Below are 27746 nucleotides of genomic sequence, written 5' to 3'. Positions count from 1 at the left end.
ATAATCAACTGGGGACGTACAATTAGCCTTGCAATTACTTTGTGCCATCGCTTTTCAGCCTAAACCATTGTCTGGCTATCCTTAATGCTAATCCAATGCGACAGGGCTTGTACAAGAAATTCGGAGACGAGACAAGCTTCACACTTAAATCACTACACAGGGTTGCCACATGCAAAGTTTTGTACCCATTTAATGTGGAAATTGTATATTCTTGTTGGTAGATTGTAGTATTATATTGTTATCATATCAAGCAAGAATTAATCACTCCTAAGATCCCTATAAATAAAGAGCAAATGCACTCTTACATCACACAAGAGAGTCGTCCTTCACTGACACATATGGCAGAGAGCTCAGCTCCATCCCAACAGTCTTATCACAAGCCGGCAACCTCAGCCCCGAAACTATTCGGTTTCCCACTAACTAAGCATGATGAAATCCTAGCCAAAACAGAAAACAGTGTAGAAAGCAGGAAATTCGAGTGCCATTATTGCCGGCGAGCCTTTGCCAACTCACAAGCGCTAGGAGGCCATCAAAATGCTCACAAGAGAGAGAGGCAACGAGCGAGGCGTTCCCAATACCATTGGGATCGGCGTTTGCTGGCAGCTGCTCCAGCTCTGAGCTCACATACTGTGAAAGCATCATCAGGATCTTCCATTTCTGGTGCAGGATTTACTAGAATCGGCGTTGCTGCTAAATTTAGGCCACAAGAAGCAGCAGCAAGTTATTGTCCGTCGTCGACAAGGCCCGGCCTGCTACTTCCATCGTCTCCTTCTCATCAGTTTTCCTCTCGAATTTATGTCGCGCAACCGTTGCGCCTCGGCGCTGCGATGCCATCATTTGTTGAATTTCCTGGTAAATTGCTGTCTGATGAGGATGTAGGAATTGACCTTTGTCTCAAACTTACTCCTTCCATTTAGTATATAGTTGAAAACCCTTTTTTTTCCCGTTCTAATTTCATTTCGGAAACAGCCCTTTAATTTTTAATGCTTTTCAGTGAGTTTGATTGTTATGAAATCATTCAGCTCAAAATTCCCCAACCACATGCATATGCTAAATTTACTTTGACATCCATTAACGCTTAATTAATGGATATGCTTCTTATCTCAGTTGCTGATTTTATGATCTGCTAATGCTAAGCTGTTAGAAAATAATTAATGAAACGTATATTGTATAGTTCCCATTGGAATCAGAGAGAACTTCAATTGAAGAAACCTCACAGTTTCACTTGCCAATTAATTTATGAATTATTGAATTGAACTAAAGTAATTTCTTCCTATTACTCATCACTTTTTAAATGGGCATCCGAATCAAAGGAAACACAACTGGCTCTAGCAAAAAATATCCCGCCAACACCAAGGCTGTCCACTGCCTTGCCTTGTATATTATTTTTACCTTTATATAAAAGATAAAATATTTCCATCGAGTGTTGAGACCACAAAGGTTAATTAAAAAATATATATAAAGCATAACCTAAACCCCAAAAGCTCATGCAGAAGTCCCACTCTCACGCACTCTCTGCCTGCTTTATTTTGCTTTCCCTCAATGCCTTTCAGCCGTTCCAAAACGTCACCCGAAGTGGCATTATAAACCCAAAAATTTCTTTACACGTTTTTCTTCTCTCACTATCTTCATCCACTCTTGATTCTTCAGATGGACAGATATGGTCATAGGTATTATGGTGGTGATCGGAGGTTTGAGATTGTAAGCGGGAATAGTTTTGCCGCCGGTGGTAACCAGATCTACTCGACTCGTCCTCACTCGCCCGATCGGCCACCGGTTCCGCCTCGCACGACCAGGCAGAGTCGGACCACGTCAACGCCCTGGGGTTTTAGTGATCCAGAGATGAAGCGAAAGAAGAGGATTGCCAAGTACAAGGTTTACGCAGTGGAAGGTAAGTTCAAGGCTTCCTTCAAGAACGGGTTGCGTTGGATCAAGAACAAGTGCTTTGAGATCATCCATGGATACTAGGAGAATTGATTTCGGTTCTGATGATTACATGTGGGATGGGTCCCATGACAAGTGGTACCCGTTGCGTATGTGGCAGGATCTTAGTTGCGGGGTAATGGTAAGTTAAAGCTAGACTCGTTTGTTGATTTGTGTGTGTTCAAATGGCGAAACACTTGCGGCTGCGAGCATTGGACATTTGGATTTTTTTTTTTTTTAATCCGTCAATAGAATTTTTGAGTTGGAAATTTGAGTTCATGAAATTAGACGTTGGAGAGTTTTGTTTGTACTGTTAATTAAAGATCAGTGCAGCAGCTCATTGATAAGCTGCTGTGCATGGGCTTTCTTTTTCCCCTTTTCAAAGAACAGGAAAAACAATTTGATGAAATGAAATGGGTTTTAGAATATTCTTACATAATATAAAAAATAAAGGGGATTAATATTTAAATTTCATGTTTTTTCATTTATATTGTGATAATAAGTATTTAAATAAAATATTAATTGAGTAGAACAAATTTTTAACTTTAATTTTCATAAATATATAACGATTATTACTATGTCTAAATTTGCATTATAAGTTTCAATTTGTGATACTAATCGTTCAAAATCTAAATAAATCAGTTAAATTTGCGTTTAATGTGGCACTTAAAAAGATAAATTTATATTCAACATGGTAGTCATAAATCGTGAAAGTATTTATATGGTCAAAACTAAATAAAATAAGATCGAACAAACCTTTGTTCACCTAAAACGATGAATAAAATATAAACCGAGTAGTAACTATGTCAAGCAGAGCCTAAATCTTATGGACTTAACAATAATTACGCTAAGAATCAAGCAAAGAATGGATTTCATGCTAACAATTTCAGAAAATCAGTCAAAATAACCTTCATAAAAGGAGCAACGACTATTTTTTCTAGAAAGCCTATAAATATTAATTAAAAAATCAGAAATATGTTTTTTTTTCAAAAGGTCTATAAATACCAATTAAAAAATCAGAAACAGGTATGCATACTATACAATTCTTTTCAATTACATACTCTCTGAATATTCTCTTAATCAAATTCTCTAACTTGAGCATCAAAATGACCTATCGCTATCCACCTCACCTTTTATGTTATTATAAGATTACATGGCATTGAAACCAGAATCCGTGATTTACGGTAGCATCAATTTGACTATACAATAATTTTTAAAAAGAAAAAAAAAGGGAATTAAGAAGGAAAGTAACATGAAAATTAACCCATTTCTATCACACAGGCCCAGCCCATTAAAATTTAGGGTCAGTCAATGTGTTGGATTGAAAGCCTGGCCCAAGGGTGAGCTCTCAGCCTATGTAGTTTTTCCCCCTAATATTGCAAAAATTGGACATTCATTTCACTTTATTTTTCATAAAAAAGAGAATGCAATTCAGAAATTACAAAAACTACGAGATAAAAGACAGATTACACAAATTAAACCTATTTAATAAATTTTCATCCTTATCAATCCGTACTATTCTCCTCCTTCATTAAAACCCCAAAGGATAAATTGACCATAGAGCAATATATAGAAACCATTTTTATACATGCTTCTTCTCTCGTTCTTCATCAATCCTGCATTCACCGTCCGAACGTCCCTCCATGCATACGTGTATCATCTATACAACCTCAATCATTTCCTAGTCTTCTTGAAAGTCTCATTTTGAAGCCTCATTTGTTGATAAAATTGCGCGATGAACTGCTCAGCCTTGACGTCTATCATCTCATCCCCACCTTTATTATCAAAACCATTGTCTTCGTCATTTTCCTCGCTTTTATCCAGCTGATCAAGCTCCTGCAGATTCGTTGCCGATTCATATTGGCTCATTCCATTCGAGGATGAAGTTGCGCTTGTATAAGCTGGAGATATAGGTGCCTTATAAACCTCCGGTTGTTCACCGGCCGAGATGATTGCTGAAGGCGTCGGTATAGCCTCCATGATTCGCGGTGGAGATTGGTGTCTTTGCAAGTGCAATGGGCGCATGGAACCCACAAACTTCTTCCATCTGGAGGTCTCATTGACAGGGTCACTTTTTGATTTGCTAGCTTTGCTAAGTTTAAGCATATACAACGCGAGTCTAATAAGGCGCATCGGTCTGCGCATTTTCTTCTTTTTTAAGCCATCGTGCTCGAAATGACTACTGTTGTTCACTTTGATTGCTGCACCGGCGATGGCAATTTTTGATGAAGTGTGGTCCATCAAAGGGAAGAGAACGGTCCCCGTTCTGGTGGTTTGGGCCAAGGCTGTTGGAATGGGTGGTTTTCTCTCTATCCTGCCAAGATTGTATTTACCAAGAATTGGATGAGAACCTTGGAGGCAAAAGACTTATGGGAAGGAGGGTTATATATAATTTACCAAGAATAGAAGAATATACTATTTCAGTATTTCTAAACCGTGGGTATTTTAATTTGATTTATTTTATTTTATTGCTATTTATGATTGCATTAATTGAGTTTTTATTTTACTTGAATTACTGTTTAACAAAAGTGCTATACTATATATATATGCCAAACTCTTATATATATGGTATGCTCAGCCACAACTTTCTCCAAAAATCCCCTCAATTTTTTTTCCCATTCTAATTAGATTTTATGAGATGATATGCATATAAATTAGGGTCCAAAAATAAAACTTGGAAGGTTTCAGAGAAAGATGATTGCTTCCATGTTGTCACGTAAATCAAGTTATTGCATGCAAGAATTTATAGATATTAGTGTTCTTTTTTTCTTTTACATACAAAAAATTTAATGGTGTGGAATTAAAATGAATTATTAGCTGCACGCAATCTCAATTTGAAATCGTGAGCTTGACTTGATATAATTTATAACCTAACACCCTTTGTTTTCTTCTCTCTTTTAATCAAAGATTACTTGTTATTATTATTATTATTTAACAAGTTATTTAATGTATTTGCTGTTTCTTTTACCAACTTAATGCAATTTCTCCTTTGAACTAGAAAAACTTTAACTTTACAAATATTTCAAGTGATGTTCATTTTTTATAAAGTAATTATTTTATTAAAAAATAATTAGTTTATAAAAAATAATTAGATTAAGAGAAAATTTGTAATATTTTACATATATATATAATATTATTATATTTAATTTAAAAAATACTGTAATTATATATACTTAATTTTTAATGAAGTAGCACTTTTTTTTTGTTAATTTAACATGCACATTTTCTATGAAGTAATTAATTTATGAAAAAAGAATATTTTTATATAAATTGATGAGAAAAAACATTTAAAAAAAATAATAATAAAATTAATTGTTTTAAAATAAAAATAAACCATCCATGGAAAATTAAAAATAAAATTAACAGAGAGCTGGCATGCAGCTGGTGATTGCTTCTAAATTAGCCTATGTTGTCTACTTGTGGATTGTTTGTTTCTTTCTATAAATAAGCTTCGCTTTACCTTCAGCTTGAAACTGAACAATCACAACTTATAATATGTGGGAGCCAGAGAAGACCCATATGTAAATGCATGTTCAGAAACAGAGTGGCACTGCTACCACTAATTTAATTTTTCAAGTTACTCATCCCTGGTTTTCGATGGGACTTACTTCTTGTAGGGCCCATGAAAAAATGGCTCATCGTCCCTTCCCTGGACCCTGCGAAGCCACTTCACTCCAACTCCAGCTAATGGGTGATTGATTATAGAATGCTGTCTTTTTACACTTTTGTGTGGAGTTGTTATTTTGAAAAATATTTTTTAAATATATTAATAAAATTAAATTTAATAAATTTTAATTATTAAAATATTAAATAATTTCTTTAATTATTGTTTTTTCTTATCCCTCTCAAACCACAATATCAAACTGTCACTGTATCTGTGTTGGTGCAACTTCTCCTGTAACATATGGAGCTATGGACCATAAATAAAGAAGTTAATATTCATCTTTATAAAATAATAAATTAAAAGAAAAAGATATAAACAACAAAATTGAATAATTTCTGTGAATAAAATTTAATTTTTAACTTAAAATTGGTTTGTTAATCATCATTAACTATTTCAATGCTGAATCAGAAAAGAAATTATAATTATTTATAAATTTATCTCTCGTTAAGTATTAAAGTTATTTTTAATACTATATAATGTAATATAACATAATTAATTATATCATATAATTAAAATTATAATATAATATAATATAATTATTATTATATTTTTATATTTAGTTACAAAATAAAAATATAAATAATGAAATGTAATGATAATTTTTATTTTAATGTTTAATTTATTTATAGTATTAGTAATAAATGATAATGATTACAACGATTGTCAGTTGAGTGGTAGTGATAAATAAGTGATGGTGGTGACGATGACAGCTAGATAGATGGTAATAATGGTGACAAGATATGGTAATGATTATGGTAATATCTAGATAGTGATAAATGTAACAATAACTAAGTAGTGTTGATAATAGTAATAATGATAGGATAAAAATAGTAGTAGTAGTAATAATGATAATAATTATGAGAATAGTAATAATAAATAAATAAAATTAAAATAAGTAATCATAACTACATATATTTTTTATATATAATGATTATTATATTACTTTAAATATATTTATTATATAATATAATTATTATTTTATTTTTTTATTATCAAATAATATAATTAAATATATAATATAATCATAATTATATTATAATTTTAATCACGTCCTACAAACGTAACCTAAATACCAATATACCAATGGAATAAATTAGTGCTGTAAAAAATAGAACCATATGATGAAGCCAAGGCAAGGGGGCTGGAATTGATTAGTCAACGCCCTAATTAACTAAACAAGAAACTAATTAGAGTCAATGAATCTGAGCGGCATCAAAGTCATTTCATGCATCAACAAATTTATTAGCATTGATAGTTTCTCTTGCACTGACCTCAGGCTAGCTGTTAACTCCTTGCTGCACATTATACAAATATAAATTCTTTAAAAAAAAATCCAGTCTTATTTTATGAAGAAAATAATATATATAAAATGTACTTTCTAGATTCACATTGTGATCTAAAAAAGAAAATGATTAGGACAGCTCCAAAACACGGTTTAGCATAATCTTCTTGGAAGCTTAATTAAAAGACAAATCAATAAGCAAATTAGCGGTTAACCTGTTGGGAGAAATTTTTATTTATTTAGAGAGAGACAAAAACTCCCAACCAAAACTGTGTTGAGTTCATGTTAGATGGGATGGGCACTTTTTCTTCTATCATTTTCTATTTAATTATAGAATATCTTTTAAGGAGATTACTATAATCACCCTTTAGGATGTGCAAAATATAAATTTTATAATTTCATTTCTTGAAGGATAACGAAAAAATAAAAGCAAATAATATATAATAGAAAGGGTTATATTTGGAATTAAAAGAACTGAAACTCCAGCCAGTGTACAAGCCGCGTAGCGTACAGCCGTGTCCCCAACGGGGCTCCACCACCTACACCAAGCAACTTTCTTTCCGCTTTCCCTCCCTCTAAAGCCGCGTATCAAAATCTATAGGACATATATATATAAATTCACTCTTATTCAATGTCCCACAACCCATCAGCATTCACCACCAGAAAATCTCAAAATTGAAAAGGAAGTGATATTTGCACTACCCAACAGAAGTCTCAGCTTCAACTCTCTACTAGCAAAGTAGCAAACTAGCAAGCAATAATGGCAAGGAAAAATTGTGATGTTGGTCACAGAGCATGGAATATCCTGCGTCTAGCATTGTTATGGGCAAGAAAAGGTGGCGTTTTCAAGAGACGTTTGATGGTGGAACTACGTGTTCTACCTAAGTTTCTTAAAAGCCTCGGCCACAGTACTACAACTCCTCGCACCCAATTCCATTATGGAGAACGCCAGCTTTCCTTTGACAAGACCCCTATTTTTCACGTCAAGATGCACCGCCCGGCCTCCATGCGATTCAACATTCCTTGCATTACCCCGCAAGTCGACTTCGATTATGATTTCGATGAAGATCAAGAAGGAGGGTATGAGTATGACTATGAAGGGAGGAAGAGTTTCTTGAAAGGTGGAGAGGAGGAGGAATACGAAGAGGAAAGCATTCCCGAGGAGGAGAAAGAGATTGATTTGAGAGCTGAGGAGTTCATAGCTAAGTTCTATGAGCAAATGAAGCTTCAAAGACAAATCTCTTATCTTCAGTACAGTTAGATGCTAAATAGTTTATCATTTCATGCGTCCTGAGAATTTTTGCAGATTCTTGATCATTTCATTTCTATGTAAAAAGATGAGGCATTTGCGGCAATTTGTAAGTACCGGAAGGCTTCCGTTGAGTTTAATAAAATTTTTGCCATTTTACCTTGTTATTGTGTGATTACATGTTTACCCATATATTATCTTAATTACTTAAATTAGAAGGAAGACAGCATACCACATGCAATACCAGAAAAATCTGAAAGCAAAACTTGCTCTCTCCAACAATAAATATTTTCCACATGCAATACAACTGAAAAGTACAATAATTATCTTGAAAATCGAAGTAAAATAAAAACTAATAATTCAATGTATAACACATTTTGTTGATACATGTAAACTCACATAAATTCTTTTGAAAATTAAAATTAATAATTTCAATTTAAAATTACAATTGAATCAGATTTAATTTAGTTACAGCTTAAACAAAATTAGATTATCTTAAAATAAAACGTCAAAACACCTTTCACTTCCATTCTAATCATTCATCCTTGGATTGGACTACCTATTCTATATAAGTCTAATGAAACAGATTATATATATTAGTGTACAGAAAATGACCGCACTTAACTCAACCTCAAAAGGTAACTCAAAAGGAAGAAGTTTGATCAAGTCTTATATTCAGTACAAATAACTGATCCCAAAATTAATGTATAACAATAATTAGTTAAAAAAAAAAAATGAAAATGCCTACTATACGCATGAGATCTACCCAATACCATTCATAACAGAGACTATTTGGTTGATAATGGTTGACATATTGCTAGTCATATATAGTTTGACTTGTACGGGTCAGTATAGAAATGCCGCTGGCATTTAACTTTTAACAATTTACATTTTACAATCAAGGCAGAAAAGCACATTTCGAATACATATGAACCACAAGGCCAGTTTCAGCCTAAGTTCTTCAAAATTTTTGTCAAAAGACTTCAATCTAATCAGTTCCTAAAAATTTTCCACTTTCTCATGAGAAATAACCTCGTAAGCCTGATTTTGAAGCTTCACGCAAATCAAACTCCATTCTGGTGAATGTTAAGATATGCTTCCAACTTTCCCGTTGCTGCCAATATGAAACCTACATTGCAAAGGCCAAAATCTTAGCACTACAACCAAATTGAATAGAAATCTATAAATCATTTGCATGAATAGAGAAATTGCATAGAACACAATAAATTCTACTACTTTTCTATCGATAACATTGTGGCCTTCCAAAAACAAAGGACCTCTCTAGTTTCCTTTGGTAAACAAGGACAATTTCCATTTTAGACCACCCAATAAATAATTGCACCATAAGATTTTTTTGTAGAAGAAGAAGACCAATAGCCAATAACTGTACAAGTAAGAATGCATCACTACTTCTCAAATAAAAAAAAGGAATGCATCACTATTCAATGAGAACTACTGGAAGTCAAACATTTGACTTTGTTGATATTCCGCATTGCTCTTTCCTTAATCAAAAAGCCTCCATGCCTATCTTCCTTTCCATAAACACACCCAATATGTATTCCCATTCTGCCCACTAGGGTATTATTGGTGAAAAAAGTTCAGTTGATGATAACATCATAACAAGTACCTAAAAAAAGCGGTGAGGGCCTTCGGGGACGTGATTTGAACTCTGGATGAAATTGCACGCCTACATAAAAAGGATGACTTGGAAGCTCTAAAATCTGCAGAACAAAAGAAAAGATTTAAGCTTAAAATTTCAACAGCATTACTAAGCTAAAGTTCAGTCCTGTCTCTTCAGGAGAAGAATGGCAGCTAGACGAATGCATGTGAGAATGGGATTAGCAACAAGATAAAAAAATACTAGAGCAAAAACTACAAAGCCAGAGGATAGAAAATAAACCTCCATTCTATTTCCTGTTTCATCCTTCCCAACAAACTTCAAGCCTTTTTCTTCTAGAGCACCAATTACCTGAGGGTTTACCTGCAGCATATAATGTAAAAAATAAGCCTATCAAACGATATTCTGTTAGTTGAGCACTTCTCTTCCACCTTGTTAAAGCCTTGCAACTAACCTCATATCTATGCCGATGCCGTTCATCTACATATTGAGGATTACCATACCTAGCAATTAAAATCATTTAAAATAAGTAGATGCAAACACCAAAATATTCAAATCAACCAGTGGTCCATTATGTCCCAGCAGCATCAGCCTCATATCTAACATACAGCAGCAGGTCTGATTACTCAACTCAACCTTCATCCCAAAAATTTGCTGGTCAATAAAAATGACCATGGAAGGGCAAACAGAAAACAAAACTTAATTTATCAATATCTGTTATTGATCCTTTGGCTTCAATAGGATATTATTGTGGTTGCTGCCTTTTTTTTTAGAGAAGGCTTCAGTAGTGACGGACACAGAAATTCATAGGACAGATAGTATGCATTGCAAGTTAAGTAGAACGAAAACAAAATACATGCATTGCAAGTTCAGTAAAGGTCAAACTGGTGATAAGGGAAGGAGTTAGTTTGGATGGAATGGTACTGTCTCAAAGTAATCACTTTAAATATCTCGGCTCAGTCCTTCAAGTAGATGGGGGATGTAAGGAGGATGTTAGTCATAGGATTAAAGCCGGATGGTTGAAGTGGAGACGTGCCACGAGAGTTTTATGTGATCGCAAGATTTCTAGTAAGTTGAAAGGAAAATTTTACCGTACAGCCATACGATCGGCTATGTTATATGGTAGTGAGTGTTGGGTATTAAAAGAATCGTATGCGTCTAAGATAAGAGTTGCAGAGATGAGAATGTTAAAGGTGGATGAGTGGTCATATTAGACTAGATAAAGTCCGTAATGAGAGTGTTAGAGAAAAAGTAGGAGTGGTACCAATTGAGGATAAGTTGAGAGAAGGGAGATTGAGGTGGTTTGGTCATGTAAAGCGTAGACATACGGAGTCTCCAATTAGACAAGTAGAGCACATTAGGTTAGAGGATAGAAAGAAAAAAAGAGGTAGACCTAAATTGACTTGGAGGAGAGTAGTACAACATGACCTAGAAGCATTACAAATTTCTGAGGATTTAACTCAAAATCGTTTAGAGTGGAGAAAGCGAATCCATATAGTCGACCCCAAATTTTTTGGATAAAAACTTAGTTGAGTTAAGTTGAGTTGAGTAGAAGGTGGCTTTATGTACATTTGAAATGGATGAAGTACAAAAAAAAACACATACAGTTTGGCAGTAATACAGTCAGGGGTCTGGAGTAATGTCTTCCGGGATCCTAGTCGCATTGTGCTTCCCATGTGTGTTGTTGAACCCTGTATTTTAAATAAAATAATAAAACAGTAAAAAGTAAATGCAATCACACGTATGTACAAAGTAAGTAAAAAATATTAAAGTTGCAATAATTTCATACCTCAGGCATGAATATCACAACATGGTCAGATGTTTGGGCATCAAACTCCTCGCTATTTGCTCTTTCGATTCCCAAAACCTAAAACAAATAACTAGAATAGGATGTATGGCTGTAAAATAGAACAGTTTTTAAAAAGAAATCACTTACAGATCTAGCAAACTCAATCACAGAAATCTGCATGCCTAAGCAAATCCCAAGGTAAGGAATATTGTTCTCTCTGGCATACTTGGCAGCCAATATCATTCCCCTTACACCACGATCTCCAAAACCTCCTGGCACTAAGACACACGCTGCATTCTGCAAATGAGGATTTTGTCAAAAAACAGATTCTAAAGGAGAAAAGAAGGGCCAGAGGTTTGGCGGGAGGAAAGAAATCAGTCACCATTTTCCCTCTATTAAGAAAACATCTATTTCTGCTGAACCACCAAAAGTGTAGGGTGACTTAACTAATAACAATAATAATAAAAATAAATTATAGAGAGAGAGAGAGAGAGTTGCATCATTCAGTTATTGAGAGTTGTTTTAGAGAGGGGGCGCAACAACAATTTAGAGTAATCCAAAACCCTCATTAGTCTCTCTGCTATCTTTTTCTCCCTTTCCTCCAGTCTATTGGAAAAACCATTAGGCCTAGGCCATAAAACAGGGGTAAACCTTCCTTCCTAATCCCCTCTAAACCCCACCATGAGAAGTCACTGTCATGGCATTACCAATCCACTTTAAAATAAATAAAAAACATTTTTTGCAGTGATGCTAATCCCAAATGCTTGAAAAATCAGGACACACGTAAAGGAAGCAGTTTAAACTTCAAACTCATAGTCCTTGAGAGAGAAAGTCAGATGTTAAAATTTAAATATCAGACAATGATAAAAAGGGTGGGAAGGAACAACTTTAATGTCATTATGTTGAAGTTCCCTAACAGAAAAGCAAAGCAATTAAAATAAAATGATAGCGCCCATGAGAATTGAGTAAATGAATGTCAGCACTCAGTAGCATTCCTGACACAAGGATGATTGAGAAAAGCCAAAGTCTTTAGGGGAAGGATATCCACATATGAGCTAAAAGCAAAATGGAAAACTTAAAAAAAAAAAAAAAAACAAAAAAAAAAGAGAGAAGAAGATATTAATATCGGAGTGTAAAACCTACCCTCAGTGTCTCCCATGCAGCAGCATGAGCTTCTGGTGTCTGTGGAAGATAGAAAAATGTTAATAAAGGAAAACTTTTCACAAAGATACATAACAAGAATCTGCATGCAACTAGACAGGTTCAATACCAATTTTGCACTGTCATCTTCAAGATCTGAAGCTGCAATCCAATCAATTGATGGCTTCAATGAACATGCAATACAAGCATGTAGAAGGGCCTGTAAGCATGACAAAGCATCTTAGTAACAGGTTGACACAGCGATGTCTATATTTTGAGCAACCCAGCCTCACTGTTCATAACCGTCTTAATGAAAATTTATATGGAAATAAATAATTGGTGGGCATATACTTTTATGCTAAAAAATGCATAATTTTTCTATAAGACAACAGAATGTGATTGAAATGCATCTGATTCCATTCAAAATCATATAGATCATCGTTAAAAACAATGATAGTAAATAGTGGCACAATGTTACAAAAATAAAAACCCATTTTTTCACTTTTACTTTATTAGCATCTAACATCTATAAGGAAATTTTCTTCCCAATGAATTTTAATTGGTCAAATAACACATCACAAAGAGTAGCGATTCAAATTGCCCATTACAGGCTACTTTTTTTTTTCTTCCTCAAACTTAAAAACCAAGATAACAGAGAGAATACCTTCACAACAGACAGATATGAATCTGTCAGGCCAACGTACTTCCCAACCATTGCAATCCTAACCTGCACAATTCAGTCTCATCTTGTCTAACGAACAAGAAAGAATTTGTCAAACAAGACAATTACAAGTTAACAGATGATAACACTCACAGAATTGGTAAGATTATCAAAAGTCTCAGCCATCTTGGTCCAATCTTGTAAATCAGGAGGTGTTGCAATGCTGAAATTGAACATTATGACTAGTTAGCTAACATGATCAACCCTCGTGCACTCAGAATCTCATTCATAGTTTATTCCACATTTTGTTTTGCAAGGAGTCCAACAAGTTCAATTGTCAGCCATACCCAAAATAACTAATCACAAATTGTATATAATCAAGCATTAGCACTAAATCCCAGTTATTTCAAAAGGCAAAAAGAAAAGTAATCATTTAAAAGAGTTGAATTTGGCTAGAATCAACTTTTCAACTGCTTTATTGCATTAGACTCCAAACTTTTTTATATGTCAAGGTTGGTTAGCAGTAGCATCGTAATTAAAAGAAAAACTTACCTGAGTAAGTTAAGCTGTTTTAGAACTGCATGATGAGCATTTTGGTTCTGTAGAAGGAAAGCATATCAAACAAAATTAAAACACATATATTGAATAAATAAAAAAAATCTGAAACTATTAAACTTTCAAGGAACCAAAGAACTGACACACAACCTACCCTAAGTAATAGAGGGACATGCCAAATGTTTGGAACATCATGGATATTGAGAATATTAGCAGCCTGCAAAGATTATGAATAGATATATAACATCAAATAAATAAAAGACATAAATATCACTAGAAAGGTTTAAAAAAAAGTTCATAGAGCTTACCGGAACATGACAAAACTGAGAAAGTTTCTCTTTTGTATTTTCCAACAAAGGCTGCAACAGACTTAGCAAAATTCATTATATGCCTCAACTCAACTCAACTAAGCTTTTTTCCCAAAAATTTATAGTCAGCTATATGGATTCACTTTCTCCACTTTAAACGATTTTTTGTTAAATCCTAAGAAATGTATAATGCTTCTATGTCATGTTGTACTACTCTCCTCCAAGTCAATTTAAATCTACCCCTTTTTTTCTTTCTATCATCTAACCTAATGTGCTCTACTTGTCTAACTGGAGCCTCCAAAATTCATTATATGCCTAAACAATCAAATTTAGTCTTAAAGTACATATTAAAAAAAAGAAGGTTAATGTCATGATAACACTTACATGGACATTCTAGCACACAGAAGAAATAAATAGGGAATCCAAAATGTTCAGTAGTGGAAATCAAGGTAAAACTTGGGTAAAACTAACAAATGCAACTATGTGATCATCAAAAGAAGCATGACCACACATCTAAAGATAATCACTGTTTACTAGTTTGAGGAGATTTACCAAGATACAATGGTACATACAAGAACTAAAATAACAAAGCCGATTCCAGGTCTCAAAATGAAGTGTTCAAGCAAAACTATGGAAAGGTTCCTTAGCCAAAGATTCCTTAGCAAAATTCTTCCCGCAAAACCTTTTGCAAAACTATGGAAATTGACTTACCTGAGCAGATCGACATGCCAATAGGTGTGCAGTCAAGCCTAATGCTCTCAATTCACGGACACTGTGTTGCGTAGGCTTAGTTTTCTGCATTCAAAGCACACAGTGGTATGATCTTTCAAATAGAATATAATGAACTTTGACCATAAACAAATGAATTCCAACTTGAAGAACTGAAAATGATTATGTAAATTTTAAAAAATGCATTTATTATTACTTGCTCTCCAACAACTCCTAACACAGGTATCAGGCTCACATGCACAAGACAGAAATTATCATGTCCTGCACAGGGAAATTAATGTTAGCAATGATTACTGTAATCATCAAATAATCTATTCAAGATCATTTACAAGTACACGAGAGAAGAAATTTGCCACTTTCAAACATAGGTTTCTGATAGTTTCCTAATGGAACTAAATTACTCAGCTGCCCAAATAATGGGTTCAACTTAACATACTGTCATGTAAATAATGCAACAGTGTAACAGAATGAACAATTTAACAAAAAACAACGAAACCACAATTCTTGTAAGGCATCTAGCCAAAAAAGTTAAATAGTTCATAAGATTTCCCAACAGTCTTCTGGGGCACTTCCTAGAGGTTTAAATACACACCATTTTGGGACTAAAAATCAAATAAGAGAACAAGGATCCTCACATAAATCAACATAGGAAATGCTAACAATGTCCTGGAAGATACAGCAAAAAGAATAACCTTACCAACTGAAAAGGACAGTTGACGCAAAGCCTCAATGAATGGCATTGATTCTATGTCACCTAAAAGGGAATAACAAGGTATAGATTATCCCTTCATGTAAAATCAAGGAGCAAATATAGAATTTTTAACGCATCAGATCTATCCTTGTATCACACTGCTCTCACCTACAGTTCCTCCCAATTCTATCACACACACATCTGCAGGGCCCTCTTGTCCATCCACAGGAATGACAGCAACCGACTCAATCCAATTTTTAATGGCATCAGTGATGTGTGGAACCACCTGGAATTTACTAAAACTCAGTTTGCCAATAATCTGCAAATGTATTATCCAGCTATAATGAAAGATCATAATCTAGTTAGCTACAAAGCATCACCTGAACAGTCTTTCCAAGATAATCACCTCGCCTCTCCTTCTCAATCACAGACTGATGAAAATCGAACAACATCAATTACTCACAATATCTACGTAACTCATAACCTGATATATTTGGATCTACTGGCCATGTTCAAGTACCTGAAATATCTTTCCTGTGGTAATGTTGTTATCCCTTGTAAGTGTCACATCCAGGAACCTCTCATAGTTACCCAAATCTAAATCAACCTTTTAAGAAAAATCAAGGTATAAACCTGTTAATGTATTGATTAGCACATCGTTTTCCCTACCTGAACAGTTATATATGCAAAAGCACCGAAGAAATAGTATTGTCCGGTCTCATAAGAGAAAAACTATGTCATTCAAAAACAGAAATAACATACACAAGAAAATAGTAAAAGAAATGTTGAAAGGGTCAAACCTCTCCGCCATCATCAAGAACAAAGACCTCCCCATGCTCGAAGGGGGACATGGTACCAGCATCAGTATTCAGGTAAGGATCTGCAAGATATGCGCAGAAATATAAGACAGTGAAAAAGTAAAGGATCAAAACTCAAATTATTTAGCTTCATCAACAAAGAGAACTAATAAGAAGAAGATGCACAATCACTTGTACATATACAAACCAAGAGATTAATATTCAAAAAAAAAAAAAGAAAAAGAAATGAATAACATCGGATTATTAAGTTTCGAAAAACCAAAATCTCCAATGCCAAACAAGCAAATTAACACAATTAAAAAGGAAAATTTGGAAAATTCAAGATTCCAATCATTCCAGTACCTCAAGCATTACACGTTGATTTTGTTGAAAAAAAAAAATCGAACAAGTAGAAACATAAGCCAAAACAGAAACAGGCAAAGAGCTACAGGTAAATACAACTAAAGAAAACCTATTTTGATGGAGGTGACTCGAAGGCCGCAAGCTTTAAGGACGACGCCTATGCTGCTAGCAGTGACGCCCTTGCCGAGCCCACTGACGACTCCTCCTGTCACCAGCACGTACTTCATTGCTCTATCCGTGTGGCTTGGGCTTTGGCTTATGTGGCGGTTCTCCTCTGTCTCCGTGTGTAGGCAAAGTGTTTGGATTAATGTCCGAGCAGGAAAACTACAGTTCCACAATTTGCTTCCTGCAAACTTGCTTCGGAATCTTAACAAACCTAAGGAAGAAGAACGGACTGCACTCAAAGACTTGGGGGTAAGCAGGTATTTATACATTCTTTTTTGCCCTTTTCCCTCTCCTCCCCTGAAATTTGGTTTTAACTATTTTGTTAAAAAAATTGGAAAGACAAAAGCCTGCTTCACTATATATATATATCATGGTACAAAGGAATCTGGATTAATTATATGGTTTTTTTTTATATTTTATTTAAAATAATTTTAAATTAAATTTTTAAAAATATATAATATTTTTATGTTAGTATTCTTTTTTAAATTAATTTAATTTTTTTTTTATCTTTTAATTTAATATATTTTATTTATCTAATTGGAACACCTATATATTTATATTTTATGTAATTAAATCACCTTAACTTTTCTTTTATATCAATTAAAAAAAAAAAAAAAATAGGTGGCAGAGCATAATGAATATGGACCCTCACCCTCTATAGAAAAATAAAAGTTTTATCAAGAATAAAGGCTTTTTCTAAGCAGAATAAAAACATTTAACAAATAAGTTTACGCACAAAGGATATTCGCATATTTGTCGTCAACGTGTTAATTTCTGCAGCTATTGGCGATAATAGTCTTCATGCGATTGCTTGGTTTATGCGATGAAGGAAACAGGTAGCGAATCAAAAAAAAAAAAAAAGTCCGAACTCAAAATTATTTAATATTTTTAAAATTTAAATTTATTTTAAATTAAATTAAAATTTATTTTTAATTATTTAAATTCGTTTTAAATTTATTTATTATTATTTAAAAAATATTGAATGATTAATTTTATATATTTTAATTAATAATTTATATAAAATTTATTTTTATTAAAATTTTATATTTTAAAATTTTAATAATTCAATAAAATATTTTTATTTTAATAAAAAATTTATAAATATTATTATAAAAAATATATATTTTATATTTAATTAATTATTTATATAAACAAATTAAAGTAACGAATATTAAATATATAAAATTTTAATCAAATCTAAATCGATATTAAATTTTAAATTCAAATTAAATCCAAACCCAATTATATTTCCTAAACCGATGCCATTGAAATTTGATCCAAAATTTATGCCTAACACCACTAACTAACCATATCCTCTATTTTTCTGGGTCCAAAGTAGATATCTTTTTTATGGAGCATCATCATATCAACATGAAAAGCATTACTTTGGCTCCACCGTAGACATTGGAAAAGAGCATAACACACCAATCTCACTTTGCCCTCCGCTTTCCTGTGATTCTTTTCTTTTATATATATATATATGAGAAAGCACTCTTTCTTTTTTTTTTTTATATAGTAGCTTTTTTTTTAACGTAGCAATCGCTCAAGACCATAGTTATTAAATCCACTTATAAATTGATCTAATTAAGAAATTGGATCAACAGTTCAATCAATATTTATTAAAAATTTAATTAAATATTATATTTATTGATATAATTAAATAATTTTAATCAATTCAATTTTATTTTTAGAATTAATATTTCATAAATTATATTTACATATATCTTAATAATATTATTAAAATTTATATGAAAATTTTAAAAATATTTAAATTTTAATTATTTTCATTCTGATCATTTATAATTAATATATAAAGTAGAATATTGTTATAATGAATAATTATCTTCTAAGTATTAATTATATATCAAAACTAAAAAAATGAACATCTCATTTTAATAAATTTCTTCTATTTCTATAAATAAAATAATCATATAGCATAATAATATCTTATTTATTTATTATTTATAAATTTAAATTTTTAAATATTTTGAATCATTCAATTTTTGCATCAATTTTTTTTATTTGATTTAATAATAAAATTAATTTAATTTTATGCTCGACTCACTAGTTCACCGGGTTAGGGCTATGTTTAATAACAATACTCAGTCAATCAATTCGAAATTAATTAATTTCGAAGTTTTTTTTTTATTTATGAAAAAACGAAGTGAATCATTGCCAACTAATACGATATGGATTTCCAATTACAAAATTACCCTTAATCCGCTCACCGATTCACTGTTAAATTCGGCTAGCCCTAAGGCTCCAAATTTCAAATTTGAAAAAGCGAAAAGAAGCCGTTGGACTTGATAGAGAGAGAGAGAGAGAGAGAGAGATGATGGAAAGTGAAGGCAAACTTGGTCCTGCAATGCTTTCATCATGGGCAGATGAAGTTGAGAAAGAAGATGAAGAAAAAGCTAGGGCTCAAGTGCAGCAAAAGGAGAAACCAAATCCCTTTGGGTCTGCCAGACCAAGAGAAGTTGTTCTTCAGGAGAAAGGAATTGATTGGAGAAAACTGGATCTCCATCTTGAACAACAAGCATCCCTTGTAAGGTACTGTCTTTTCACCTATAACAACTACATCTGCAAAATGTTTTGCTCCTCAACTGTAATGGCTTTACCGTCTGAATTCGCATTCCTACTTGTGGATTTTGTATTTAAATGCTTGTTGTTTAGATGACCTTTTCTATTGCACTCAAATAATATACAGGCAAGAGCCCCTCAGTGAGAAGTGCAAGGAAAACATTCCTGCTTCGTCATTGTCGGTTATCAACAGGGTACAATCAGAGCCCCAGAGAAAGGGGTTGAAAGATGCAAATTTGAGGTTCAATCTTTTAGCTGCCCCAAACCAGGTGATAGTTGTGCCTCCTCTAAGATATCCACCAAGAAATATCGCGGCCAGTTTGTCCAAATCCAGAATTTCTTATATGAACCTCTATGATTTGGAAAATGGGCAGCATGGTTTTCAGTACGGGAGTAACTTGAAGCCTGAGAAAAATCATGCCACTGGTAGAAGTGGAACACAAATGGTTCACTGTCATAAGAAAAGATTGCACATCGAGCAGGGGCGCCAGTTCATGAAGAATGGTATCAAATTTGAGTCTGGACAATCAATGGGGAAAAACAAGAACTTGTCAAAACCAGTGGCCCATTGCAACGGGCAGCATTCAGATTATGATCATCCAAGAAGAAAATTCGATGGGAGTGGGCAGAATATGATGACTTCACTGCTGGGGACACATCCAATACAGGATAGAATGCGTTTGTTACCCAGTGAGAGAGCCTGGAAGAGTGTTAAAGATAACCCAGCAGTGAAGGAAGCGACTAAGCCCCATCTAACAAGCCGGTCATGTACCAGACGCAGAAACATCGAACACAAGATATGGAGCCAGCGAACCTCATGCAAGGAGAGAACTGTCTCTCAAGAAGATAGCCGCAGTGGGATGGAGAGATCTGCTGCCGAAGGAAAGCAGCAAAAACTCAACAGCTAAGAAAAGGAAGTGGTCGCAATCAGTGATGGCGGGCGTACAGGATCTAGAAACTAGGAGTTAGACACAGTTTTACTGGATAGAGAACTCGTACCACTAACAAGTAACAAGTAGAGCCTTGCCAATTCTGGATCAACAATGCTTTGGAATTAAGTACTTTTCAGTTTCCAACATGAATTGCTTCCGTTGATTTAAAATTTCTTTCTAAAGATCGCAAATTGAAACCAAAGTAATTTGAACTTTTACTAGATTGAAAATTAACTGCTGGATTTTCCATGCTTTTTTGCTGCTTAGTTACCAAGACTTGTATATTCAAAAAATAAAAAATGCCATGATGTTAAAAAGACTCATTTCTGCAACTTTTTGACTCCAGTTCACTTCTGTTGAGGCAATGTTACAACTTACAAGTTACAACCATTACAATGAGAGGTTTTAAAGGGAAATATATCCATAAACCAAAAACCAACAAGGAACTATTAGGTGCCCGGGAGTTACTTCCTCTTTTATGTTACCCACCTTCTAAAATCAAAGAAAGAAACTTTTTTTTATTTATTTTTATAGGAAGCGCTAGGTTTTAGTTCTCTGGATATACTTTAGACAGCATTCCAAGTTATATTGAAAAAAGCTACAATTTGCTGTATTTCTCATCTAAGGAAACACGCTTAAATTGAATGGGTCAAGATTGCATGCTTTAGTTATAGCTCACTCCTTTACCTCTTAAAACTTCACCAATGCGAAATGCTTTATAATGTCCATCCTCAAGCAATCTGAGGGATGCTTCCCCAGTTACAATTAGAACCATGCCAATGCCCATGTTAAAAGTCCGCCTCATCTCGGCATCTTCTATTCTTCCAGCCTGATGCCAAAAAGGGCAACAAATAGAAATTTAAATTACAAAACATTCCCACAAGATATGCAGAAAATTATAATCTACAAATGTTGCCTTTTTATAAACTGTATCCATGAAAATAAAAACAGCTATTTAATGTCTTATAGACAAGAAGTAGTGGGCACATAATAGTAATTGAAACATGATTGAACCTAGTATCATAATCAAGAATGCCACAGAAAATTCATTTACCTCTTGGATCCATTTGAATACAGTTGGGACATCCCAGGAGCTATTATAAATAACAGCTCCAAGGCCTTTTGGAAAAACTCGAGGTATATTGTCTGTAAAACCACCTCCAGTGATGTGGGCTATGCCCTTTACACCTCCCTTGCTAATTAAGTCTAGCACCTATTTGGAGAATAAAAATATTTTAAACATAACCTAGAATCTAATAAATATGATAAAGCTACCCATATGAATAGCTCGACACCTAACCTGCTTGACATATATCACAGTTGGGGCCATAAGCGCTTCCCCTAATGTAATGCCTTCACCAGGAAGTTTGTCCATCAAAGAAAGGCCACTTCGAGCCAGAACCCTATAAATACATGCATATATCCATTGAAAAGAATATTCTATGAGCAGTAATAAAACTTCATTGTGCAGTAAACATTCATCCAAATTAGATTATGTTTTCAACATGTGGAAATATAGGTGAGAATTCCTTTAACCAGCATCAACCTTCTTACAAGAGAGAAGCCATTAGAATGGACTCCACTAGATGGCAAACCAATGAGAGCGTCCCCAGCATCAATGTTTTTCCCATCAATTAATGAGTCCTTTTTAACAATGCCAACCGCAAAACCACTGAGGTCATACTCGCCATCTGCATAGAAATCTGGCATCTCTGCAGTCTGCAAGGAATTCATAAATCATTAATGTCAAAGAAAATCTTTAAGTTTTGGAGATAAATTCTAAGTACATATGTAGAGAAAGAGGGAAGAAGAAACAAAAATAGCTTTTAATATGAGGAAATTTCACCATAATAATGCCTTTATAGATCTGTTTAATAGAATGCAGGAACATGGCCAAGTCAATGTCTATTTGCACGAGCAACCATGGTTTCATCTCTCTTTCACTTTGTAATAAAAATTAAAAATGTGGTCTATGAGTATCCAAATCAAACAGGTTGAACACTAGACAATGTATTGAATAATAGTACCCAAATCACTTAACAACGAGAAAGTACACAGAAAATTTTCAAAATACCTCTCCCCCTAAAAGTGTGCAGTCAGATTGTTGGCATCCATCAACAATGCCTTTTATGACCTAAATAAAGTGTAAAGAAAATTTTGAATTAGCTATTTGCTGTATGCATATAACCATACAGCATATCAAAAATAAATAAAGCACTGCACCTTTTCTGCAAGGTCAACATCAAGGCAGCTTGTAGCAAAATAATCAAGGAAAAATAGTGGTTTTGCACCAGAAGTAACAATATCATTGACACTCATTGCAACCTGTAATGGAAATGAATTAGGAAAGAAATCACTAGTAGCAGAACACTTATAACAATGTCCAATTCAAATGTTACCAGATCAATTCCAATAGTTTCATGAATTCCAGTTTCAAATGCAAGTTTAAGTTTAGTTCCTACTCCATCTGTGCCAGCAACAAGGTATGAATCACCTGTTGATAGAAAAATAATCAGTGAAGCCCCATTGACCAGCAAAAACCACAACATAAAAACAGTAACACAAAAAGTACCCCATTAAGAGAATCGTCACCAGGCACCAGTAATTAATACCATCCTCACCCTACTCTCCAAGTTTCATTAACTGACTGCTAATAATAGCTTTGACCAAATGTGTTTCCCAAATAATTTTTCAAAAGAATAATACATAAATAAAGAAGTTTGAAAGTGTCGATACAAATGGACATAAATGTTATCCAGGGAAATTCCAGGCGGCAAAAGTATATCAGGTTAACTCAGAAAACTTAGTGAATTCTTGACAACTTTATGGAGAAGCAAACGTAGCGCTTTCAACTAAAGATTCTTTTAGAGATTGTAACAATATACATTTGCTGGACCAGCTATAACCACAATTCATTAAAAGCAGCAATAAAGAATTAAAAACACCATGAATGAAGAAAGCAAGAAAGAAAACGGAAAATCATTACCAAGAGGGAAAAGACCCCCAAATCCTCCAATTCCAGGTGCCATCTGTGCAATTCTCCTGACAAGTTCAGAGCCAGCATCTATATCCACACCAGCATCCTTATACGTAAGCCCTCCAGCCCCATCAGCGCTTGTACTGTCACTTTCCTTGGACATGGAAAATACAACGCTCTTGCTTGTGGCGGGCGCAGATAGGAGCGGAAATCCCCAGGATAAGCAGTTAAATGTGCAACCACGTACAATGGATAGGGTGGCTCTGGGTTTAACAGAAGAGGGTCTGATCGACGCCGTGAAAACACGCAATATCTCTGCGTTTGCCGCGACGTTGGTGGTCATCGCTACCAAGGAGTGAGAATAAAGGCGGGTTGTGGAGAGAGAGAGAGAGAGAGAGAGAGAGAGGGGCGGGAAAGAGTAAAGCAGAATAGCAGGAGAGTGACAGTGACAGTGTTTGGGCCTGAATGTGAATTGGACCTTGAGTTTTGCGAGGACTGATGCTGAGGTTTGGGATTGTGTATTAATCATTTTATTACCCTGGATGTTTTTCTGTGAGTTCTCAGTAACTGGGCCTGCTAAACCCCATGTATCAGGGCCTGTTATCTTGTGTTTGGGCTCCACCATTTTAAAGAAAAATGTATCTCTGCATTTTTCAAGCCTTTTGTTGAATGCAAAAATAATTTTTAGAGGCTTTTTATCCTTATTTTCAATCTGTTTGAAATGATTTTTCATTGAATTTTAATTTAAATAATTTTTTAAAAAATTTATGTATTTAAAATCATTCAAAATATTAATAAATAAAACAATTAAATTTATTTTTTTATTTTATTCTTATTTATAAAAAATAGATATATTTGTGTTTTTAATAAAATGTTCATTAAATTTCTCAAATTTTTACAAAGTCATATCACTTTTAATATAAACTTATTTTTTAAGTATTAATTAAATAAAATGGAAAATATTAAAAAAAAAAAAAACATACTACAAAGAAAGAAAATAGAAAGTCTTCTAAAGAAAATAGAGCAAATCACTTAAACGCCCCGTTTAGACGCGTGTCGTACCTGCTTGTCTACGTAAATTATCCTTGAGGAGTGGAGATAGATTCGAACATGTCTCATTTGTAGCAATAGCTGTGTGCCAAAGCACTGGCTTTTTCGGTTTTCCTGTCGTCCAACGCAAAACAGAATCCAACGGCAGCAGCAGCAGCAGCAGCAGAAATTTTCCCCGTCATAAACTCCTAATGAGCAAGAACTAGGAATTGAATTGAGTTGCTATATTGTATTTGATCAAATTTAATCAAATGAGAAAGTAAAGATGGGTTCGGATTCGAGCTCCACACCAACGGCATCGCCGAATGGGAAGCGAAGTAGAGATCCAGAAGACGAGGTTTATCTCGACAATCTCCATTCTCACAAGCGTTACCTAAGCGAGGTTTGTCCTTTTAAAATAATTAATTATAATTCTGAAATTTTTACTGATATTCTTCCATTTTGTGATCTTCTCTTTCATTTCTCAATTGTTTTTCGTTGATGGGTCTTAATGGTCTTCATGAGACTTGAATTGGGTTTTCTTCAAATGCTCATCTATTTTTCTTCTTCAACTTTGCTTGATTTTGACTCTTGGTGAAGTTTGTTTCTTGATAGACACAAAAGTTTGTTGTTTTGCTTTGTTTCTTTATGAATTGAGTACAAAAAGAAGTCTCATTGTTCAATTAAGCAAGTCTGTTGGGGATGCTTATCTCTAGGAGATTTAAATTTAATTATCAAGTCTATTTTGTATGCTTATTTGCATTTAGGTTCTTAATTTCTTAAAATTTTGTCGTTTTGTGCAGATAATGGCATCTAGCTTAAACGGGTTAACTGTTGGAGAACCGCTTTCTGAAAATCTTATGGAATCTCCAGCAAGGTCTGAAGGCATGTTCTATGCAAGGTGAATTCTTTGTTTACCCATGAAATTAAATGCTCGCGTTTTGGTACTGTTTTGGTTTTGTAACTTTCTGTGCCGCTTCTCGTTTATTACAAGTTTATTCTATTAGCCAGTGACTCATGCAATGTACTTGAATTAATTAATGGCCTCTTATTTTCTGGAAATGGGTGTGTTTGGAGGATCCGTGGAAAGAAAATGGTAGTTTGTAGTGTTATAGTTGCAATTTTTGAAGTATAATTATAGTCATTGGATTTGAATCATGGGTTATCTCCTCAATTATGTGATGGACAAGGAGCACTTAGACTGTTAGTATTACTCTCAGTGGCCAATGGATTCAAGGCTGTGCTCTTTATATCCAATCATTGTAATAGCTGATAATATTTATTCCTATAATGAAAGGAAGGGGAATCTGATTTTGATCAGCTTTATGTGGATAATAATTTGCTCATCTGGGTTTTCTCTAGTCTTTGTCCAATAAAGCAATAACCATGATGAAGTGGAGCTTTTAGCAAGTTAACCACTTGCATAGTCACCATGGATCTTAAGGCAAGGTTCACTGTGAACTAGTAGAACGATAAAATTTTGCAGGTCATCTCTGCTTGCTTCAATAATGAGAGTCCTTGAAGTCATAAAAAAGCTTCCAAGAAGTTTTTGAATGGTTAAAAGTGGGAGATGATGCCTTTTATGTTAGAATGTTAAACACTAGCAGGAAAGTTCTGATGCTTATTGTTATATGTTTTTGCACACTGCAAGCAAACCTGGACTAATGGGCCAGTTGCGAATATATTATGATTTTATGTAATAAATGAATTTAAGTATTAGGGAAAGTGTTTTCAGTTGTGCTTTTCAGTATATATAACTCAATATGCGCCATCTGAATAGATTCTGACTTTTGATCTGATGTGACATGATGCCCCCATTCTTTATTAACTTCATTTAGTTTAACAGATTTGCATGAATGCAGTATATTTTCTTCTTACAAATTACTAGTATATTTACCATGTATGTTGAGTTGCCTAATCCTTTTCTTTTGTTTCCACAAAATGGGAAAATTATCGGTGGATGAATTGTGAACAAAATGATTTTGAATAAGAAGTCATAAAAAGTGTAAATATCTCCTTATCTTTGAATTTACTATGCACTCATAGATGTGCACAGTTTTCTGCCGTAACTTTAGTATTGTTTGTAAGCATGATTTCATATTCTTTTTGGTGGATGTATTTGTTCTAAAGGACTTTCTGGGTCTTAACTTGTACGATAGCACTGATAAACACCTCATTCTCATATTTAATTCTTTGAAGGCTTCATTTTTTTTTTTTTTTGCTTAATCCTGGTCCTCATTTTGTTTTCTCAAATTTATTATTTCAGGGATGAAATGTCCTTGCAATATTCACCAATGTCAGAAGACTCAGATGACTCTAGATTTTGTGAGACCCCTATAAATACTTGCTCATCCCAACCTGAGAGTTTGCCCACTAGTCCAGTTTCTCCCTATAGGTACCAAAGACCATTTGGTGGGTTCTCTTCTGCTTCTTCTACGAGCTCATATCCGCTACATGGCTGCATTGCCACTAGTGTCACCTGCTTACAACCTCGCCAAAGAGGTTCAGATTCTGAAGGTCGGTTTCCATCATCACCTAGTGATATTTGCCACTCAGCTGACTTGAGGAGGGCTGCACTCTTGCGATCTGTGCAGATGAGGACACAACCTCCTGGTTCATCATCTTTTGAATTGCCTTTTGGTTCAGGCCAGGAGCCTGTATCTAATATAGAAGCAGATGAGCGGCCATGCTCATATATGAAGTCTTTAGTTGAGGAAAGAGATTATCGTATTGAGGAGTGTTCTTCAATGGGTGCCTCAGGACTTGAATTTAATGATGGAAAGTCATGCAGAGCGTTGAATATGAATATTAAAGGGGATGAATCAGTGGGTTAAATACATCTGGAACTGGATCATCAAACCAATTCTAACCACATCTAGTAAGATTGTTATAGCCTGCAGGAGTTCGAGCAATTTACCTGACCTAACAGCTCTTGTTTGTCCATTTAATTCCCTCGTGTTTGCGAGTTTTGTATCAGTTCTTTTTACTACATAGAGAGCATCCATGCGCCGCATCCCACATGCCAATACAGTTAATATTGGCTGTCTCGTGCACCTGAGAGGAGGCTTTGAGGACGCGACTATGCACTGTCACCTGCTTAATTAATCCATCTCTTAATATTCAGCCAGTGATGTTACCTTCTGCCTTTCTTGTTCTTCTGTTTGATCCTCTCTTGGTTCTTCAATAGAATGAAAAACTTTGCTATAAAAAAATCGCAGATTTCTGGGTCCTTTTTTAAGCCTGTGTTGTATGAGTGCGGTTCTTGCCCACCATTGTTCTTATTCCAATCATCTA

At 34.2% G+C, this 27746-nt stretch overlaps 8 protein-coding genes across 9 annotated transcripts; 5 read left to right on the top strand and 3 right to left on the bottom strand.

Moving 5' to 3' along the window:
- The first annotated feature begins 146 nt into the window (after positions 1 to 146).
- On the top strand, positions 147 to 2395 carry LOC131183000 (zinc finger protein 10-like). Its single transcript, XM_058152613.1, has one exon. It carries the CDS (start codon positions 294 to 296, stop codon positions 915 to 917), a length of 624 nt encoding a protein of 207 aa, XP_058008596.1. The 5' UTR covers positions 147 to 293; the 3' UTR covers positions 918 to 2395.
- On the top strand, positions 1651 to 1968 carry LOC131183466 (uncharacterized). The gene has a single exon (XM_058154231.1). It carries the CDS (start codon positions 1651 to 1653, stop codon positions 1966 to 1968), a length of 318 nt encoding a protein of 105 aa, XP_058010214.1.
- A 1164-nt stretch (positions 2396 to 3559) lies between the features above and the next one.
- LOC110656373 (uncharacterized) lies at positions 3560 to 4122 on the bottom strand. Its single transcript, XM_021813097.2, has one exon. The coding sequence runs from the start codon at positions 4066 to 4068 to the stop codon at positions 3598 to 3600; it is 471 nt and encodes a 156-aa protein (XP_021668789.2). The 5' UTR covers positions 4069 to 4122; the 3' UTR covers positions 3560 to 3597.
- Positions 4123 to 7510: 3388 nt separating this feature from the next.
- Positions 7511 to 8285, top strand: LOC110656380 (uncharacterized). Its single transcript, XM_021813102.2, has one exon. The coding sequence runs from the start codon at positions 7630 to 7632 to the stop codon at positions 8128 to 8130; it is 501 nt and encodes a 166-aa protein (XP_021668794.2). The 5' UTR covers positions 7511 to 7629; the 3' UTR covers positions 8131 to 8285.
- Positions 8286 to 8868: 583 nt separating this feature from the next.
- On the bottom strand, positions 8869 to 17274 carry LOC110656391 (uncharacterized). Of its 2 annotated transcripts, none has more exons than XM_021813118.2 (22): positions 16879 to 17274; positions 16410 to 16489; positions 16130 to 16216; positions 15990 to 16040; positions 15778 to 15895; positions 15616 to 15672; positions 15115 to 15179; positions 14901 to 14984; positions 14190 to 14240; positions 14036 to 14098; positions 13879 to 13925; positions 13480 to 13549; positions 13330 to 13392; positions 12796 to 12885; positions 12669 to 12707; positions 11673 to 11822; positions 11526 to 11603; positions 11342 to 11427; positions 10191 to 10239; positions 10019 to 10099; positions 9746 to 9839; positions 8869 to 9247 (listed from the first exon to the last, which is right to left on the bottom strand). In XM_021813118.2, exons 1-22 carry the CDS (start codon positions 17201 to 17203, stop codon positions 9183 to 9185), a joined length of 1893 nt encoding a protein of 630 aa, XP_021668810.2. In that variant the 5' UTR covers positions 17204 to 17274; the 3' UTR covers positions 8869 to 9182. The 2 variants fall into 2 exon arrangements, with proteins under 2 accessions (XP_021668810.2, XP_021668811.2); XM_021813119.2 differs by having other exon boundaries at positions 16866 to 17001.
- Positions 17275 to 19201: 1927 nt separating this feature from the next.
- On the top strand, positions 19202 to 20712 carry LOC110656393 (uncharacterized). Its single transcript, XM_021813121.2, has 2 exons — positions 19202 to 19484; positions 19642 to 20712. The coding sequence occupies exons 1-2, from the start codon at positions 19267 to 19269 to the stop codon at positions 20420 to 20422; spliced, it is 999 nt and encodes a 332-aa protein (XP_021668813.2). The 5' UTR covers positions 19202 to 19266; the 3' UTR covers positions 20423 to 20712.
- Positions 20713 to 20936: 224 nt separating this feature from the next.
- Positions 20937 to 23837, bottom strand: LOC110656392 (phosphoribosylformylglycinamidine cyclo-ligase, chloroplastic/mitochondrial). Its single transcript, XM_021813120.2, has 8 exons — positions 23433 to 23837; positions 22846 to 22940; positions 22670 to 22771; positions 22521 to 22580; positions 21993 to 22165; positions 21747 to 21849; positions 21501 to 21659; positions 20937 to 21275 (listed from the first exon to the last, which is right to left on the bottom strand). Exons 1-8 carry the CDS (start codon positions 23764 to 23766, stop codon positions 21111 to 21113), a joined length of 1191 nt encoding a protein of 396 aa, XP_021668812.2. The 5' UTR covers positions 23767 to 23837; the 3' UTR covers positions 20937 to 21110.
- A 690-nt stretch (positions 23838 to 24527) lies between these two features.
- On the top strand, positions 24528 to 27682 carry LOC110656395 (uncharacterized). Its single transcript, XM_021813123.2, has 3 exons — positions 24528 to 24855; positions 25256 to 25353; positions 26719 to 27682. Exons 1-3 carry the CDS (start codon positions 24739 to 24741, stop codon positions 27284 to 27286), a joined length of 783 nt encoding a protein of 260 aa, XP_021668815.2. The 5' UTR covers positions 24528 to 24738; the 3' UTR covers positions 27287 to 27682.
- Positions 27683 to 27746: the final 64 nt, after the last annotated feature.

The sequence above is a fragment of the Hevea brasiliensis genome, chromosome 9, assembly GCF_030052815.1.
Source record: "Hevea brasiliensis isolate MT/VB/25A 57/8 chromosome 9, ASM3005281v1, whole genome shotgun sequence".
Lineage (NCBI taxonomy): Eukaryota > Viridiplantae > Streptophyta > Magnoliopsida > Malpighiales > Euphorbiaceae > Hevea > Hevea brasiliensis.
This window is presented reverse-complemented; position numbering and strand designations above follow the sequence as displayed.